We start from the raw sequence: 20,501 nt of genomic DNA, 5'->3' as shown, positions 1-20,501 counted from the left end.
AACTTAATTTTATTCTCTCCACAGGAACAAATGAAACCGCTGAATGAATCAAGTGTTTGTGAATATAATTCAGTCTGGTTCTTAATAAATATTTTCTTACAATCTGTACCTTGTCCTGATTGTTATGGGATGTGGCTGCATCCAGTTTGGGGATTATATCACAAGTGAGGACTTTATTTGGTAACTAAGTTGGCTAGGTAAATGCTTTGTGCGACGCATTTGAATATCTTTCATCCTAGTCACTTACGACGTGTTGGTCTTTAAGGGGTGATCAGCAATTCTAACTGTGGCCACCCTGCCACTTTTGGTCAACTTCTGCAGGATGGGGCCTGAATAATCGAAGCACACATCCATAAACTGCATTTTGGCAGCAAGGTGTGACCATGTTGAGGCTAGTGTTACTAGAAATGGAGTAAAGCAAGCTCGTGGCATTAAGCTATATTAGTCCAAATCAATGGGTAACTACAGATGACTCCTACTCATCCTATAACTTAAAGCCTCTGTAGACAGAACAATATAAGGCTATTGCTGCTGTTTATGTACCATGCTGTTTCAATGTCTGAATTCAAAGGGTGTTTGAGTGTCTGATCACTTGGTTATGCCTAGAATTTGGTCCCATCAGAACGTGGCATAGGTCTAGATTGCACTACGACAGTTGGCACAAGTCATATCCTGGTAGCAGTGATTCAGCCAATTAAAATCTTTGAAGTTGGCGGTGGTCCAGCTTGTTCATTGATGGAAGTGTCATTAACAGGCTACTTGAGTGTCAGTGTAGTTGATTTGATAATCAGAATCACATTTGACTGGTCAAATTGCTCCAGACAACTAGCCTTCAGCTAGACACCAATGCTCATCCAACAATGGTAGGCCTGTAGTTTGGTTGGAAGCATTTGATTATGCAATGGCATAGGCCTATTTTTGGAATTGTTTGCACAACTGTTCTGAGACAAATGTGACTGTAGGCATTTTCAGAGATCCAGGAATCGTAAGATATTTTCTAATTCAAAAACTTAGTTACAAAACAATGTAATGAAAGGTGTTTGAAAGGTGTAGCATGATCGGTGAAAACGCCAAGCATTCAACTCTTAACTTATGGACAGCTCATGAGCTAGGGTGTCGTCGTTTTGATTGAACTCGTATATTTAATGTAGGCTACCTGTTTTGCATGCGTTTGTGTAAAATTGACTCTGCTGAGAGGGTAGGCAGTTTAACCACTTTTTTTTAGACAAATACATTGTGGGTATATGGACTGAAAATGAACAGAAATATAAATAACGCTAAGTGTTGGTCCCATGTTTCATGAGCTGAAATAAAAGATCCCTGAAATTTTCCATACACAGCTTATTTCATGTTATGTGCACAAATTATTTACATACCTGTTAGTGAGCATTTCAACTTAGATGATCCATCCACCTGACAGGTGTGGCATGTCAAGAAGCTGATTAAACCACTGGGGATAAAAGGCCACTAAATGGTGATGTTTTGTCACAACACAATGCCACATGTCTGAAGTTCTGAGGGAGTGTGCAATTTGCATGATTGCAGGAACGTCCACCAGAGCTGCTGCCAGAACATTACATTTTCATTTCTCTACCATAAGCCGCGTTCAATGTCGTTTTACAGAATTTGGCAGTTTGTTCAACCGGCTTCACAACCGCAGACCACGTGTGACCACGCCAGCCCATGACCTCCGGCTTCATCTGAGACCAGCTACCCGGACAGCTGATGAAACTGTGGGTTTAGACAATTGATGAATTTCTGCACAAACTGTCAGATACAATCTCAGGGAAGATCATCTGTATGCTTGTAGTCCTCACCAGGGTCTTGACATGGCTGCAGTTTGGCATTGTAACCAACTTCAGTGGGAAAATGCTCACCTTCAATGGCCACTGGCATGCTGGAGATGTAGATGGTAGACATCTTGTGGGTGAGCGGTTTGCTGATGTCAACAGAGTGACCGTGGGGTTATGGTATGTGCAGGCATAAGCTACGGACAATGAACACAATTGTATTATATCAATGGTAATTTGAATGTGCAGAGATACTGTGACGAGCTCCTGAGGCCCATTGTCGTGCCATTCATCAGCCGCCATCACCCCATGTTTCAGCATGGTCATGCACGGCCCAATGTCGCAAGGATCTGTAGACAATTCATGGAAGCTGAAAATGTCCTATTTCTTCCTTGGCCTGCATACTCACCAGACATGTCACCCATTGAGCATGTTTGGGATGCTCTGGATCGACGTGTACGACAGCGTGTTTCAGTTCCCTCCAATATCCAGCAACTTCGCACAGCCATTGTAGATGAGTGGGACAACATTCCACAGGCCACAATCAACAGCCAGATCAACTCTATGAGATGTGTCGCACCGCATGAGGCATATGGTGGTCACAGCAGAAACTGATGGGTTTGCTGATTCACGCTCCTACTGTTTTTTTAAAGGCATCTCTGAACAACAGATGGATATCTGAATTCATGTGAAATCCATAGATTAGGGCCTAATGAATTTATTTCAATGGACTGGATTCTTTAAATGGGGTGGCAGGGTAGCCTAGTGGTTCCAGCGTTGGACTAGTAACTGAAAGGTTGCAAGTTCAAATCCCCGAGCTGACAAGGTACAAATCTGTCCTTCTGCCCCTGAACAGGCAGTTCCTGGTAGGCCGTCATTGAAAATGAGAATTTGTCTTATCTGAGTTGCCTAGTTAAATAAAGGTAAAAAATAAAATGTTTAAAAAAAAACTAACTCAGTAAAATCTTTGAAATCGTTGCATGTTGCGTTTATATTTTGGTTCAGTATAGAACCATAGATCAGTACCTCTGTGATGTGCTCACAGTTAACTTCTCTGGAGACTAGGGCAGAGGAGACCAGGTGTTAGATATGGTGTAGCTTGTCTCCACTGTTGTTAGTCATGAACAAGTTGAAGTTAAAGGTGAACACCGTGTCCTCCTAAGAGGGTTGGAAGCCCATGGGCTTATAGAAAACCACACCTCAAAAATACTATACACAATATATACACTACCGTTCAAAGATTTGGTGTCACATAGAAATGTCCTTGTTTTTGAAAGAAAAGCAACATTTTTTGTCCATTAAAATAACATAAAATTGATCAGAAATACAGTGTAGACGTTGTAAATGACTACTGTGTCTGGAAACGGCTGATTTTTAAAGGAATATCTACATAGGCGTACAGAGGCCCATTATCAGCAACCATCACTCCTGTGTTCCAATGGCACGTTGTGTTAGCTAATCCAAGTTTATCATTTTAAAAGGCTAATTTATCATTTGAAAACCCTTTTGCAATTATGTTAGCACAGCTGAAAACTGTTTTAAAAAAAATGCTGATTAAAGAAGCAATAAAACTGCTCTTCTTTGGACTCGTTGAGTATCTGGGGCATCAGCATTTGTGGGTTCGATTACAGGCTCAAAATGGCCAGAAACAAAGAACTTTCTTCTGAAACTCATGTCTATTCTTGTTCTGAGAAATGAAGGCTATTTCATGTGAGAAATTGCCAAGAAACTGAAGATCTGGTACAACGCTGTGCACTACTTGTAACTGACAGTTATCCTGTAAGTCTATGCCGTTGTCTTTTGTTTGAATTGTTTACGTGTCCGCTGTGCGGGGGAAATGATAAGACAAGCGGAACTACGTAGCTAATACTGTTGTAACGGGGATCCTTATTGTAGCAACACACTTTTGGAGGGAAGGCAATCCCGCGCTGTGTTAGCTCAATTTTCATGTCATCGGGTGTAGTTCATAAAGGTTGAAGCATGTATGTTAGGATTGTAACGTTATAATAATTAAGGATGAAGTGTGAATTCATGCCAGGAATAATACATGTGAAGTTTGATTTCCTCCCTTCTGTAATAAGCAGCCAATGAGGTGTTTGTTCAAGCCTTTGTTACAAGCATTATACATGTTTATACCACGTACTTGTCACGAATACCACCGAAGGTGGCTCCCCTTCCTGTTCGGGTGGCGCTCGGCGGTGGTCGTCGCCGGTCTACTAGCTGCCACCGATCCCTTTTTCCTTTTCGTTTGTTTTTGTCTAATTGTTTTCACCTGTTCCTTGTTGGGGTTTTGGGATGGGTGTTATTTAAGTTAGTTTAGCCCGCTGGTGTTTGTGCGGGCTTGTGGTTATTCTACGTTAGTGGTGTTTGTGTTCTTTTGGGTCTTCGCTGTCCGGTATTTTGGTAACAGTGGGTTTGGGTTTTGTTGAACCTGTGTTTTGGGCTTCACCCATGTTTGTCCCTGTTACTGTGCTTGAGGACATTAAAGTGTTTTTTCCCGTCTACCTTCTGCTCTCTGCGTCTGACTCCACACCCATCACCTATCCCGACGCTACAGTACTAAGGTTTAAATTACAGTGAATTAGAGAATACATTACCTACTCACTTATCCAAACCTTACCTATAATTGATTTGATTTGATTTAGAATGTCAGAAAGAGGTAGTTTCACTATAGGTGATAGAGATGGGGTGGGTCAAGTTGAGCATCTGCAGCAACACCTCGCAAACTTCAAGCCCTCATCAGAACAAACAGAGCAGCAGGAAGAGGCCCAGACTGGTGTGGAGTCACTTCTGCCAGCGAATGATGATACAGAGGCTGCTGATGAGATATCACAACAAGAGCCACGAAAAGGTGAGAGGGTCCGCAGGTTAAGGCCTGGGCATCGCTCGAAAGATTGTGAAAACAGGAAAACCTGCGACACGTGTCAGAGGAGGCATCCATTCTGCCTGCATGAAGATCGTACTAAAGAAAGGTTAAGGGATAGGAAGACAGAGCCCCCACAAGATAAGAGGACAAGAGCGTCAATTGAGGTCATATCTAACAGAGTTGTAAGGGACATTAACAACACTCACACCTCCACAATCATTCCAGTATGGGTGTCGACCATAAGTGAGTAAGTTCGTGAAGTTCTTGTGTATGCACTTCTTGACACCCAGAGCGACACCACTTTTATCCTTGAAGAGACAACAAAGGCTCTCAATACAAGGAAGGACCCAGTCCAACTGAAACTCTCTACAATGGCTTCAAGGAATACCATTGTGCCCTGCCAGAAGCTGTCTGGTTTGCAGGTTAGAGGGTTTTACTTGGAGAAGAAAATCCCTCTGCCAACAACCTACTCGAGAGAGTTTATTCCTGCAAACAGAGATCATATTCCTACTCCAGAGACTGCAAGAGCATGGTCTCATCTTGAACACATTGCAGAGGAGATTGCTCCTCAACAGAGCTGTGATGTCGGTCTCTTAATTGGCTACAACTGCTCCCAGGCTCTCTTTCCAAGAGAAATTGTGTCTGGTAAGGGAAATCATCCTTTTGCTCAGAGAACAGATCTTGGCTGGAGCATAGTCGGCTATGGAAATCCATGTATCGACTATGGCGACGCTATTGGAGTGAGTCATCGGGTTATAGTTTGAAGGCTTGGCATCATCTGTCTATCTTCTTCCAACCTCACAAATCAAGTACACTATGTTTGTAGAACACGTGTAAGAGAGGTAATCACAGCACTGGACATTATCAAGACGCTTGAATCTGACTTCAACAAGAGCGCTGCAGAAGAGGACCTCATATCTCAAGAGGATATCCGGTTCCTGACAAAAATGAAAGCGGGCATCAGACGCAAGGACAATGGACATTATGAGATGCCGCTGCCGTTTAAGGAAGAAAGACCCAACCTGCCGAACAATAAAACATGTGCAGTTCACCGTCTCAAGTGCCTGGAAAGGAGGCTATGGAGAAACAAGCAGTACTACAAGGACTACACAGAATTCATGGAAGAGACCATAGCTTGTGGAGATGCTGAGAAGGTCTCCAAAGAGGAAATTAACAAGCATCCAGCATGGTACATCCCGCACCATGGGGTTTAGACCCACAAAAGCCTGGGAAGATACGAGTCGTCTTTGACTGCTCAGCTAAGTTTCGAGAGACGTCCTTGAATGACCATCTTCTTAGCGGTCCAGAGTTGACAAACACATTGCTGGGCGTCCTTTGTCGTTTTCGTAAGGGTCCAGTTGCAATCATGTGTGACGTAGAGCGCTTTTTCCACCAGTTTCATGTAAAAGCAGAAGACCAAGATTATCTACGGTTCCTTTGGTGGGAGAACGGAGATCGAGAGTCTCAACCCTCAGTGTATCGTATGAAGGTCCACTTGTTCGGCGCAGCTTCATCTCCTGGTTGCACCAACTATGGTCTCAAACATCTTGCTGCCGAAGGACGAGGAAGCTTCAGCGAGAAGTCTATCCAGTTCATAGAAAGGAACTTTTATGTTGATGATGGGTTGACAAGCGTATCGTCTGAAGCTGAAGCGGCCCAGCTGGTGAAAGAAGCAAGAGAGCTTTGCAGCATCGGCAAACTTCGGTTGCACAAGTTTATCTCTAACGGCAAGGAAGTTATAGCCATAATTCCCAAGGAAGAACGTGCCGAGGGTGCCAAAGACCTGGATATGGCTCTGGGTGAACCACACATGGAGAGAGCGCTTGGTGTACTGTGGTGTGTCGCATCAGATGAGTTCCAGTTTAGAGTAGTTGTCAAGGAACGCCCACTCACAAGAAGAGGAGTGTTGTCTACAGTAGCCTCTGTATATGATCCACTTGGGTTTGTGGCACCCTTTGTCCTGGCAGGGAAGCAGATCTTGCAGCAGATGTGTCGTGACAAGATTGACCGGGATGACCCCCTTCCAGATGACCTACGTTCCCAGTGGGAATTCTGGCTCCAAGGTCTACAAAACTTTTCTGAAGTAAGGATCCAACGAGGCTACTTGCCATCAAGTTTCAAGGAGGTGCAGAGTTATGAGCTCCATCACTTCTCCGACGCTAGTACCTCAGGTTATGGAGAGTGCTCATACCTCAGAACAATCAGCACAGCAGGAGAAGTTCATTGCTCCCTAGTTATGGGGAAGTCGAGAGTCGCCCCTTCCAAGGTTACGACCATACCACGACTGGAACTTTCAGCAGCGGTGGTAACTGTTCGAACAAGTGACATGCTCAAAAGGGAGCTAGAGATACAAGGTCTACAGGAATACTTCTGGACAGACTCGAAGGTAGTTCTTGGCTACATCAACAATGAAGCCAGAAGATTCCACGTCTTTGTAGATAACTGTATTCAACGCATTAAGCAAAGCACAGATCCCGAACAATGGAGATATGTGACCTCTGAAGAGAATCCTGCGGATCATGCTTCCAGAGGTCTCACATCAGAACAGCTCATGGCTTCCAACTGGTTCACAGGTCCAGACTTTCTTTGACAAGAAGAACTTCCCAAAGGACAAGTCAAAGGGGAAGAGTTCTCAGACAATGATCCAGAGCTGCAGAAATCCCTGGTCCATGATACCCAGGCAAGGGAAGAAAGACCCTTACTAGATCACCTTCACATGTTCTCAGACTGGGCAAGAGTGGTAAAAGCTATTGCCAGGCTCAAACGACGTGTCAAGGAAGCCATGGGCTTAAAATTGAGGTCCAGTAAAGCTACAAGCATAGAAGAAAGGAGAGAGGCAGAGCTCACCATTATAAAGATGGTTCAAGAAGCAGCCTTCTCCCATGAGATACACAACCTTAGGCACCAGAAAGACATCAAGACCAAAGATAAAGCAAGCAAGTTGCATTTCTGGATGAGCAAGGTATCCTCAGGGTGGGAGGTCGCTTGGCTCATGCAACTCTTCATTCCCATGTGAAGCATCTTGCAATCCTGCCAAGAGAGAGTGCTTGACGAACACCACTGACAAGTGGCTATCATGAAAGAGTACGACACCAAGGACGTGGAATGACTATCAATGAGCTGCAATCCAACGGTATATGGATCCAAGGATGCAGCAATGCAGTTTCCTCTCACATCTACAAATGTGTGAAATGCAGGAAATTCAGAAGATGTACAGAAGGGCAAAGGATGGCAGATCTTCCGAAAGAACGCATGGAGACCGCGCCTCCCTTCACATACTGCGGGATGGACTGCTTTGGACCTTTCTATGCCAAGGACGGAAGAAGAGAGTTAAAGCGTTATGGGCTCCTACTCACTTGCATGGGCTCTCGAGCAGTTCACATTGAAATGCTTGATGACTTAACCACCGACGCTTTTATCAATTCCCTGCGTTCATTCATACGTGGTAATGTTCGTCAAATCAGACGTGATCAAGGCAGCAACTTCATTGGTGCAAGACGCGAGTTTGTGGACGCCCTGAAAGAAATGGATCAAACAGGACTGAAGGAACTTGGATGCGAGTTTATCATGAACACCCCATCTTTAAGTCACATGGGTGGTGTTTGGGAAAGGCAAATCCGCACGATACAAAGTGTCTTAACATCCATTCTTGATCAGTCAGACGGAAGACTCGACAGCGCTTCTCTGCGTACCTTTCTCTATGAAGTCATGGCGATTTTAAATAGTAGACTCCTAACTACGGAATATCTGAATGATCCATTAGGTACAGAACCTCTCACGCCAAATGATATCTTGACAATGAAGTCCACAGTTATCTTAACGCCACCTGGACAGTTCATCAAGGAAGATCTTTATCTCCGCAAGAGATGGCGCAGACTACAATTCTTAGCCAATGAATTCTGGACAAGGTGGAAGAAAGAGTACCTCCTAAACCTCCAACACAGACAGAAATGGAATAAAGACAGAAGAAACGCAAGGATTAATGACATTGTCATCTTGCAAGATGATATTGTACCACGCAACCAGTGGAAATTGGCAAACGTTACAGAAGTGTACCCGGGACAGGATGGCCGGGTGAGAAGATTCAAGTTACTGATCAGCGACTCAACCCTGGATGAGAGAGGTAAACGCATCACCAAACCCACCTATCTGGAGAGGCCCGTCCATAAGACAGTCACCCTCCTGGAAGCCGATCAAGAAACATGCAGACCCCTTTCACAGAAATCACCGGTGATTGGTGGGAGTGTAACTGACAGTTAACCTGTAAGTCTATGTCGTTGTCCTTTGTTTGAATTGTTTACGTGTCCGCTGTGTGGGGGAAATGATAAGACAAGCGGAACTACATAGCTAATACTGTTGTAACGGGGATCCTTATTGTAGCAACACACTTTTGGAGGGAAGGCAATCCCGCACTGTGTTAGCTAAGTTTTCATGTCATCGGGTGTAGTTCATAAAGGTTGAAGCGTGTATGTTAGGATGGTAACGTTATAATAATTAAGGATGAAGTGTGAATTAATGCCAGGAATAATAAATGTGAAGTTTTATTCCTCCCTTCTGTAATAAGCAGCCAATGAGGTATTTTACCATTATTCATGTGTTTAATCTGATACTGTTATAGCACCGGCTAAACTATTTATGTATGTAAGCACTTCAGAGTTATACAAAGCTAATACGTCACTCGTAAGATAAGGAGGATGTAAGAGTGTGCTTAACTGTATTTTTCATTTACTTCATAGTTCTCACGGAAGGTAATAATTCTGATTAAATCTACAGGATAAAGCCGCCAGTTAAAATCAAGGAGCGGTTGTGCTCGTGGTTACTGGAGGGAGCTACACTACTCCCTTCACAAAACAGCGCAAACTGGCTCTAACCAGAATAGAAACAAGAGTGGGAGGCCCCGGTGCACAACTGAGCAAGAGGACAAGTACAGTACATTAGAGTGTATAGTTTGAGAAACAGACACCTCACAAGTCCTCAACTGGCAGCTTCATTAAATAGTACCTGCAAAACACCAGTCTCAACAATGAAGAGGCGACTCCGGGATGCTGGCCTTCTAGGCAGAGTTCTTCTGTCCAATGTCTGTGTTCTTTTGCCCATCTTAATATTTTCTTTTTATTGGCCAGTCTGAGATATGGCTTTTCCTTTGAAACTCTGCCTAGAAGGACAGCATCCCGGAGTGGGGTCAAATTAACATAGATAAAATGCAATTGTGTTCGTTGTCCGTAGCTTATGCCGCCCATACCATAACCCCACCGCCACCATGGGCATTCGGTTCACAACGTTAACATCAGCAAACCACTCGCCCACACAACGCCTTACTCATGGTCTGTGGTTGTGAGGCCGGATGGATGCAGGTGTACCTGTGTAATGATCATGCTGTTTAATCAGCTTCTTGATATGCCACAGCTGTCAAGTGGATGGATTATCTTGGCAAAGGAGAAATGCTCACTAACAGGGATGTAAACAAATTTGTGCACAAAGTTTGATAGAAATAAGCTTTTCGTTCGTATGGAAAATGTCTGGGATCTTTTATTTCTGCTCATGAAACATGGAACCAACACTTTACATGATCCGTTTATATTGTTGTTCAGTGGAGATGGAAACACATCCTAAGAAAGGGGGAAGGAGAAGAGATGAGGAGACGAATCCACTTCAGACTATTTAGCTGCGCCCCTAGGCTCTGGCAAGATGACCAACCATGTGACCCAATTAGCTAATTAATTACCTCAATCACAGCACCACCCCCATATAAAAGTCCTAGAGAACATGCTACTTATCAACTGTTGTTTTGACTAGGATACTGTCAGTACGTGATAGTTGATGTTGTGTTAACTAGCAGGTGTAGTTTACTAGCTGTTCCTAGCTAGGGTTAGACACTTCTACTGAGCAATGGCTTTCGGGTGTTGGGTGGGGTAAGTTTGGTGGTGGGCTTAAATGTTTTGAATAAGTGATTTGAATAAGTGTTATGACACTGGCAACCTTTATTGACCTGTGCTATTGTTTTTCTTACAGAGTAGTTGTATTCCTGTCTGTATGGCCTAGTGTAAGATGTTCTGACCTTCCAAGAGGTAAGACACTTAAATTGAGTCAGATTAGCCTTTATACAAGCTATAGAACACTGGTATGACTTGTTGGTCAGAATCGTATAGCTTCCACCCTTCAGATTCTCACCTTGTGTGTCTTTTTTATAGGGGCCGTTGAGACTGCATGCCGGGATCGATACCTGTTGGTAACAACCCAACTCTCATTTGCTGGGAACAAACCTCGCTTTGAAGCGGTTGGTAAGTAGGCTTTTAACCTTAATTCTGATGCAAAATGGGCCTGAAACCAGGTTTGGTCAGCTCATGAACCTGGCATCTTAACATGTCTTGGCCAGGGTTTGGTAGCTGGTGCTGACAGGAAGTCTCTCCCTGCAGTATATTTCAGTCTCTCACTGTGCCTGTTGGAACACTTAAGAATAAACTGATTTTTATTTAGTACTCGACTTGAGCATATTCAAATCATTTGATTTGACCCAGTGCTTTACCCTTATCTAGATGCTGATGGCGTTCACCCCATCACTAAGCAGTATGGGTCAGAGTGTGGCTACATGTTCAGCATCCTCCCTCTACCTGGCCATGCTGAACTCAGAGCCTCCTACTTCTCCTGCCACACTGACAACCAGGTTCATATATTTTCTGTGCATTGTGGTCTTTTCAAAGCCACAACCCATGGGCTCACTGGTTAAATCAACATTTCAATTACATTGAACCAATGTGGAGTAGCCATTGAGTTGCTATCTGTGCCCATGGGAAGGGCTTTTAAACTATATTTTCTAGTTAAATTACTACTAGGTATCTCAGTTGAAGGTCTTGTTTTTGTATCTTAGGACGATGAGGTGTTCACTTTTAGCTTTAACTTGATCACAATTGATGCGAATGGAGTGGAAGCCACCTACTCTGTGACTGCAACCTGCTCCCTCCCTCTACCCTGGTCCCCCAGAGAAGTCAGCTGTGAGGAGAACTATATGGAGGTACTGATGCATGGCTCTAGACTGTATCCAGGGCTCGTGGAGGTGGGCTTGTGTATTTTTATAGGAGAGTGTTATGTTACCCTGTAGGTGTCAATGAGGAGTGACGTTTCCTGTCTGTCTGGTACAACGGATGCCTGGACTGCTGCCCTTGCTAAAGTAAGCTAAAGGCTATTTGGCAAATTCTCAATTAGATGAGCTCCACCAGTTTGTCCCCAATACCACCATGCATGCCCTGTCTCTTGTTCCCCATCAGGCCCACAGCTCTGCCACGTCTACCTGGCAGGTGATGTTCCAGCAGGAGGGGCAGCAACTGATTCCCATGTCATTCTCAGAGGCTCGGGAGCTGGGCTACGTGTTCCACCTCACCCAGGGGAGACTGGTGTTCCGCTCACCCTACACACCACGGTCTGTCATGGGGTCTGTCTCCATGGTGAGGATTTAAGTGTCCTGTTCAATGGCTTCCTTTATCTTGGTTGTCTTCAGGCTTACTTAGTTTGACATTAACGACCTAGACTGGCTGTGGACTTCCGGCGCCGACAGAGATGGCCGCCTCGCTTCGCGTTCCTAGGAAACTATGCAGTCTTTTGTTTTTTTACGTGTTATTTCTTACATTAGTACCCCAGGTCATCTTAGGTTTCATTACATACAGTCGAGAAGAACTACTGAATATAAGATCAGCGTCAACTCACCATCAGTACGACCAAGAATATGTTTTTCGCGACGCGGACCCTGTGTTCTGCCTTACAAACAGGACAACGGAGTGGATCCTATGCAGCGACCCAAAAAAATGACTCCGAAAGAGAGGGAAACGAGGCGGTCTTCTGGTCAGACTCCGGAGACGGGCACACAGCGCACCACTCCCTAGCATTCTTCTTGCCAATGTCCAGTCTCTTGACAACAAGGTTGATGAAATCCGAGCAAGGGTAGCATTCCAGAGGGACATCAGAGACTGTAACCCTTTGCTTCACTGAAACATGGCTCACTGGAGAGACTCTATCCGAAGCGGTGCAGCCAACGGGTTTCTCCACGCATCGCGCTGACAGAAAAAAACATCTTTCTGGTAAGAAGAGGGGCGGGGGCGTATGCCTCATGGCCAACGTGACATGGTGTGATGAAAGAAACATACAGGAACTCAAATCCTTCTGTTCACCTGATTTAGAATTCCTCACAATCAAATGTAGACCGCATTATCTACCAAGAGAATTCTCTTCGATTATAATCAAAGCCGTATATATCCCCCCCCCCCCCAAGCAGACACATCGATGGCTCTGAACGAACTTTATTTAACTCTCTGCAAACTGGAAACGATTTATCCGGAGGCTGCATTCATTGTAGCTGGGGATTTTAACAAGGCTAATCTGAAAACAAGACTCCCAAATTTTATCAGCATATCGATTGCGCAACCAGGGGTGGAAAGACCTTGGATCATTGTTACTCTAACTTCCGCGACGCATATAAGGCCCTGCCCCGCCCTCCTTTCGGAAAAGCTGACCACGACTCCATTTTGTTGATCCCTGCCTACAGACAGAAACTAAAACAAGAGGCTCCCACGCTGAGGTCTGTCCAACGCTGGTCCGACCAAGCTGACTCCACACTCCAAGACTGCTTCCATCACGTGGACTGGGAGATGTTTCGTATTGCGTCAGATAACAACATTGACGAATACACTGATTCGGTGTGCGAGTTCATTAGAACGTGCGTTGAAGATGTCGTTCCCATAGCAACGATTAAAACATTCCCTAACCAGAAACCGTGGATTGATAGCAGCATTCGTGTGAAACTGAAAGCGCAAACCACTGCTTTTAATCAGGGCAAGGTGTCTGGTAACATGACCGAATACAAACAGTGCAGCTATTCCCTCCGCAAGGCTATCAAACAAGCTAAGCGCCAGTACAGAGACAAAGTAGAATCTCAATTCAACGGCTCAGACACAAGAGGCATGTGGCAGGGTCTACAGTCAATCACGGACTACAGGAAGAAATCCAGCCCAGTCACGGACCAGGATGTCTTGCTCCCAGGCAGACTAAACTTTTTTGCCCGCTTTGAGGACAATACAGGGCCACTGACACGGCCTGCAACGAAAACATGCGGTCTCTCCTTCACTGCAGCCGAGGTGAGTAAGACATTTAAACGTGTTAACCCTCGCAAGGCTGCAGGCCCAGACGGCATCCCCAGCCGCGCCCTCAGAGCATGCGCAGACCAGCTGGCCGGTGTGTTTACGGACATATTCAATCAATCCCTATACCAGTCTGCTGTTCCCACATGCTTCAAGAGGGCCACCATTGTTCCTGTTCCCAAGAAAGCTAAGGTAACTGAGCTAAACGACTACCGCCCCGTAGCACTCACATCCGTCATCATGAAGTGCTTTGAGAGACTAGTCAAGGACCATATCACCTCCACCCTACCTGACACCCTAGACCAACTCCAATTTGCTTACCGCCCAAATAGGTCCACAGACGATGCAATCTCAACCACACTGCACACTGCCCTAACCCATCTGGACAAGAGGAATACCTATGTGAGAATGCTGTTCATCGATTACAGCTCGGCATTCAACACCATAGTACCCTCCAAGCTCGTCATCAAGCTCGAGACCCTGGGTCTCGACCCCGCCCTGTGCAACTGGGTACTGGACTTCCTGACGGGCCGCCCCCAGGTGGTGAGGGTAGGCAACAACATCTCCTCCCCGCTGATCCTCAACACTGGGGCCCCACAAGGGTGCGTTCTGAGCCCTCTCTTGTACTCCCTGTTCACCCACGACTGCGTGGCCACGCACACCTCCAACTCAATCATCAAGTTTGCGGACGACACAACAGTGGTAGGCTTGATTACCAACAACGACGAGACGGCCTACAGGGAGGAGGTGAGGGCCCTCGGAGTGTGGTGTCAGGAAAATAACCTCACACTCAACGTCAACAAAACTAAGGAGATGATTGTGGACTTCAGGAAACAGCAGAGGGAACACCCCCCTATCCACATCGATGGAACAGTAGTGGAGAGGGTAGCAAGTTTTAAGTTCCTCGGCATACACATCACAGACAAACTGAATTGGTCCACTCACACAGACAGCATTGTGAAGAAGGCGCAGCAGCGCCTCTTCAACCTCAGGAGGCTGAAGAAATTCGGCTTGTCACCAAAAGCACTCACAAACTTCTACAGATGCACAATCGAGAGCATCCTGGCGGGCTGTATCACCGCCTGGTACGGCAACTGCACCGCCCTCAACCGTAAGGCTCTCCAGAGGGTAGTGAGGTCTGCACAACGCATCACCGGGGGCAAACTACCTGCCCTCCAGGACACCTACACCACCCGATGTCACAGGAAGGACATAAAGATCATCAAGGACATCAACCACCCGAGCCACTGCCTGTTCACCCCGCTTCATCCAGAAGGCGAGGTCAGTACAGGTGCATCAAAGCTGGGACCGAGAGACTGAAAAACAGCTTCTATCTCAAGGCCATCAGACTGTTAAACAGCCACCACTAACACTGAGTGGCTGCTGCCAACACACTGACACTGACTCAACTCCAGCCACTTTAATAATGGGAATTGATGGGAAATGATGTAAATATATCACTAGCCACTTTAAACAATGCTACCTTATATAATGTTACTTACCCTACATTATTCATCTCATATGCATACGTATATACTGTACTCTATATCATCGACTGTATCCTTATGTAATACATGTATCACTAGCCACTTTAAACTATGCCACTTTGTTTACATACTCATCTCATTTGTACATACTGTACTCGATACCATCTACTGTATCTTGCCTATGCTGCTCTGTACCATCACTCATTCATATATCCTTATGTACATATTCTTTATCCCCTTACACTGTGTACAAGACAGTAGTTTTGGAATTGTTAGTTAGATTACTTGTTATTACTGCATTGTCGGAACTAGAAGCACAAGCATTTCGCTACACTCGCATTAACATCTGCTAACCATGTGTATGTGACAAATAAGATTTGATTTGGTGGCTGTATTCCAAGAGGGTTTGACATGGCGTAATGTTTAAAACCAGGGTTATGCAGGGTGGGAAGGAAGCCACTTATTTAGACTACTGAAATGCCCCTTTTGCACTGTTGGCAAGTACACTAAATCCATTCTTCAATTCCAGATCAATGGTTCAGTGGTGGAGGTGGTCCATCCCATACTGTTCTCCAGGCAGAGATGGGTGGTTATGATGGTGGACTGGATTGTTGCGTGCAGCACTAGTAAGTTCCAGTGCAATATCAGGTTCCACATAATCAAGGATCCGACCTGAAGGGACTGGATTGTCTTAAGCAATAGTGATGGCTCAGTTAAGCAAATAATACTTTCACCTATGAAGTTATTTCAGATCTGTGAGATGTTTTGATCACTCGGTTGCAGAGGAAGAATTGCTCACAGGGTCTTAACACTTGTAATCTCTTTCCAGATGAAGGGATGTATGATGGAGCGGGGCTGGTCTGGCAGACCCCCACTCTGCTGTCCCCGCTGGTCTCTGGCCTCTCTGGGTTGGAGAGCATCAAGATCTCAATGGGGGTGGATGGGCAGCTCCTGGATGAGCCCATCCCATCAGAGCGAGGCTACAGCCTGGACATCAGTGACACCACTGTCCAGATCAGAATCCCCTTCAATGCTGCCGGAGGATACAGAAAAGTTAGTAGCTTACTAGGCCGGCATCTGACCTTTCACATGCAGACGCTTACCTTGTATTCTGATGCAGAGAAGCTGCAAATGACTTCAGTCACTCATGTCCTCTGTACACCTTGAATATTCTACTTTGTACCATATAACCTAATGGCAGATGCTTCATAACGGTTTCAACTCTTCCAGAGCTTTGTGATGGGCAACATGTACCGTGAGTTCTATGTGGTCCATCTCTACTATGAACAAATCTTTCTTGATGACTGTGGTGTGGAGACCAGACTCCGCCTCCACAGGCCCATGAACACACCCCTTCTGATCCAGCACCTCTCCATCATTAACCGTAAGTTCTACTAGCCTATCCGAAGTGGCTCTTCAGCTCCATGGTCATAATTGCTAATGACACTTGTCACCCCCCCCAACCACAGAAACGGTCCTTGAGGATCGTGTGTTTACTGTTTACCTGGGGAACCTCTCCTACGATGTTGACCTGGTGGCTGTGACGCTCAATGGTCACAACTTCACCATACTAGAGGCGAATAAAAGTGGCCTCGTCATAACCATGGTCCCCCAGCCCAATAGTACCCTACATGCCTACATTCTCAGGGTGCCATTTGAGGATGCCGTTGTTCACAAGCTGGTAAAGAGAGACTTATTTTTATTCTCTAATGAACTACTGGTTTTTCTCAGTATTTCCTCATGGCTTCTTGATAAGGGAATTTACGTTTGAAGTAGTAAGAGAATCTGAATGACATTAAGAGTTATGACTGAAGTATTTCACCCTACTAGTTAAAGAAGCTTAGATGATGTGTTTAGACACAATACTAGAATATTGTGAGACAGTGGGAACATTGTGTTTGTGTGATAAAGAGGAACTGACAACACATGTGTTAGTACTGTGAAACCAAGGACAGGAGAAAGTCCCCCCCCCTATAATGCTGTGTGCATTATAGGTTTCTTAGCACCTTCTTGTGAATAAAGGACTACCTTTTGCATAAGCTGAGTCTTTTCCTATTTATTAAACCCAGGGTCTTACAAACCTCGGGAATTGGTCAAAGCTTGCTTGTAGTTATAATCATTGGGATAGAAAATTCTCATGACACTTCTCATTGGAGGAGATCCAAGGTTCCTCAACATTTTCCAATGGGTTTTGGGGACCTCAGATTCACCCCTAATATGTGGCTGTAAGATTTTGTTTCTCAATGAGTGTTCATATCCATAGTACTCTCCAGAGGGGCTTCTTCAGTTCTCGATGGACATCAACTACACATTGGTCATCCTGCCTCAAGAGGAGCCCTTCTACTACCTGGCCTCAGTCGTGGCTCAGTTCAATGATGTCTGTAAGTTGACTTGAACTTTAGTAAGAGACCTGGGCTGGAAGTGATATTTCTGAAGGTCTTCTGAGCCTTCTGGTTCTGACCACTGCCTAACGTGGACGCAGCCCAGCGATCTACCACTGTTTACCCCCGCTGTCATTTTGGCACTATTGACTAAACTATTGGGCCGCTCTTCTCTTCGTCAGTTCCTCCGGTCTTCAAAGGCGTCTGCAATGAGAAAAGCATCAGTTTCCAGATGGACCATAAGCCATTTGACTACCTGTGGGAGGTGGGTGTTGGCCCATACATTCTGACCACAAATCTGGCAGCCAAGCGGGGCTACATCATGCAGAATGACAGCAAGAGTCTGACCCTGGAAGTGCCACTCTTCTCTGTTGGCTACACTTATAAGGTGCGATGCTCATTGGTCAAGCGCTTAAATTGGCTTGTCGTTGGCTCAAGTAGGAGTTATAATTCAAATGTACCTTCTCTTTTTTTCCCAGGACATCAATTTGAAGCATTTCTACGGCTCATTTGAAATTCACTCACGACTTCCTAAGACCTTGGAGGTCAAGAGTTCCTTGGCCAAAGCTTGTCTCTTCCAGACTACTGAGGTCATAGGTAACTACTAGTGCCTCATCTTTGCCTGCAACTTAATTTATTGCCTGACTGTTTAGTGTTGATCATTCACTTTGTTCTAGCCCAGCTCTAACACAACTTTATCTAGTGTGTTCCACTGAAGGGGTGGTAACAGTGGTTACTGATGTGACTCTGGACATCCCTGGAGCTGAACCCAACGGAACCTTTCTCCTGGACTCCACCTGCAGGCCTCAAGAGACGGATGACACCAGGGTGCTCTTTAGCTTTGGACTCCACACCTGTGGTACCAGGGTCCAGGTATAACTGTCCAACCCATACAGTTTGAATCGTTCAAATGATCAAGTGACTGGCCCTACCAGTGACTACTTCAAATAAGGTTGTCAGCATCTAATCTGGGAACCCAGAACTCATCTTGCTTAGTTTGTTCAGATGCATGACTTAGTTCTGGTTACATATGTCTTAGAATTTGCCCAATCCTGATGCATCCAAATAAACGCCTGAACTACTGCTGTTATCAAGGCATCCCGTCATTGGTTCAGGCGCAGAATCGGTCCACGAGATCAGCAATCCTCCATCTCAAACTGTCAGCATACAGGCTGAATATTTAAATTAATATTCAGACTTTGACTGACAGGTGTCAGGCCTCATGAGAAATATAGACAAGGGAACAACCATTTCATTTTTAGACATGACTTGCAACAGTTTGATATTCAATGAATCATGTTCAGGCTTGTGACGTCCACTTGTCATCTAGGTTGACCATCAGCATGTTACCTACGAAAATGATATCGACGTTGAGCACAAGGGCCAATCTGTGAACGCACCAGTCAAAACCAGGGATACTGCCTCTGTGTACGTGACTTCACTGATAATCTACTACCTCATTGGTTGAATTAAAAATATTTACGTCAGTCATTAACTCCCACTACAGGCACTTGTGGCTTTAATGTTCAGTTCTCTTTTTAGGGTGACAGTTCGGTGTGTCTATCCACTGAGTGACCTATACAAGCTGTTTGCATATTGGCGGTTTGATGCAGACTCTCCAGGAGTTGGCACCATCTTGACTAGAGTTCCTGTAAAAAGTAAGTGTGGGGTAGTTGTGCAGCTAAAGAGGGTGGTAAAACTGCTACAGCTTTTTACACCTGACTCTCTGTCCAATCATAGCCTTTCAGCCCACCTTTCCACCCACTACCAGAAGACCGTTGACCTCCACAACTACTTCCAACACAGGCCTTAGTCCTGGGAGGGAAATGCCTGGCATCAACCCTAGGGCTAAATATGTCAAAGTCTTCAGCTGGCAAATGAACCAGCCTAAAGGAACCACTTAGGCCCAGACCCCAGTCACTCTCCATACAATGGTATGAGTTGGAGAAATCTGTTCTACACGTCATATTCCTAGATGAGATCTAACTTAATTTTATTTTCTCCACAGGAACAAATGCAACCACTGACTGAATCGGAAGTGATTGCGGTATTTGTGAATATAATTCAGTCTGGTTCTTAATAAATATTTTCTTACAATCTGTACCTTGTCCTGATTGTTATGGGATGTGGCTGCATCCAGTTTGGGGATTATATCACAAGTGAGGACTTTATTTGGTAACTAAGTTGGCTAGGTAAATGCTTTGTGCGACGCATTTGAATATCTTTCATCCTAGTCACTTACGACGTGTTGGTCTTTAAGGGGTGATCAGCAATTCTAACTGTGGCCACCCTGCCACTTTTGGTCAACTTCTGCAGGATGGGGCCTGAATAATCGAAGCACACATCCATAAACTGCATTTTGGCAGCAAGGTGTGACCATGTTGAGGCTAGTGTTACTAGAAATGGAGTAAAGCAAGCTCGTGGCATTAAGCTATATTAGTCCAAATCAATGGGTAACTACAGATGACTCCTACTCATCCTATAACTTAAAGCCTCTGTAGACAGAACAATATAAGGCTATTGCTGCTGTTTATGTACCATGCTGTTTCAATGTCTGAATTCAAAGGGTGTTTGAGTGTCTGATCACTTGGTTATGCCTAGAATTTGGTCCCATCAGAACGTGGCATAGGTCTAGATTGCACTACGACAGTTGGCACAAGTCATATCCTGGTAGCAGTGATTCAGCCAATTAAAATCTTTGAAGTTGGCGGTGGTCCAGCTTGTTCATTGATGGAAGTGTCATTAACAGGCTACTTGAGTGTCAGTGTAGTTGATTTGATAATCAGAATCACATTTGACTGGTCAAATTGCTCCAGACAACTAGCCTTCAGCTAGACACCAATGCTCAT

At 45.1% G+C, this 20,501-nt stretch overlaps 1 protein-coding gene across 1 annotated transcript; it reads left to right on the top strand.

The window, feature by feature from the left end:
• The first annotated feature begins 6,022 nt into the window (after window positions 1-6,022).
• Window positions 6,023-19,674, top strand: LOC139379212 (uncharacterized). Its single transcript, XM_071122023.1, has 18 exons — window positions 6,023-6,455; window positions 6,624-6,818; window positions 10,848-10,937; window positions 11,193-11,320; window positions 11,525-11,668; window positions 11,756-11,824; window positions 11,922-12,098; window positions 15,801-15,897; window positions 16,101-16,324; window positions 16,502-16,655; window positions 16,741-16,952; window positions 17,535-17,652; window positions 17,835-18,040; window positions 18,132-18,249; window positions 18,356-18,525; window positions 18,983-19,042; window positions 19,160-19,310; window positions 19,393-19,674. Exons 1-18 carry the CDS (start codon window positions 6,023-6,025, stop codon window positions 19,554-19,556), a joined length of 2,910 nt encoding a protein of 969 aa, XP_070978124.1. The 3' UTR covers window positions 19,557-19,674.
• The last annotated feature ends 827 nt before the right edge of the window (window positions 19,675-20,501 follow it).

Source organism: Oncorhynchus clarkii, chromosome 21 (assembly GCF_045791955.1).
Source record: "Oncorhynchus clarkii lewisi isolate Uvic-CL-2024 chromosome 21, UVic_Ocla_1.0, whole genome shotgun sequence".
Taxonomy (NCBI): domain Eukaryota; kingdom Metazoa; phylum Chordata; class Actinopteri; order Salmoniformes; family Salmonidae; genus Oncorhynchus; species Oncorhynchus clarkii.
Note: the sequence above shows the minus strand (reverse complement) of the source record. Positions and strands in the feature narration are given on the sequence as shown.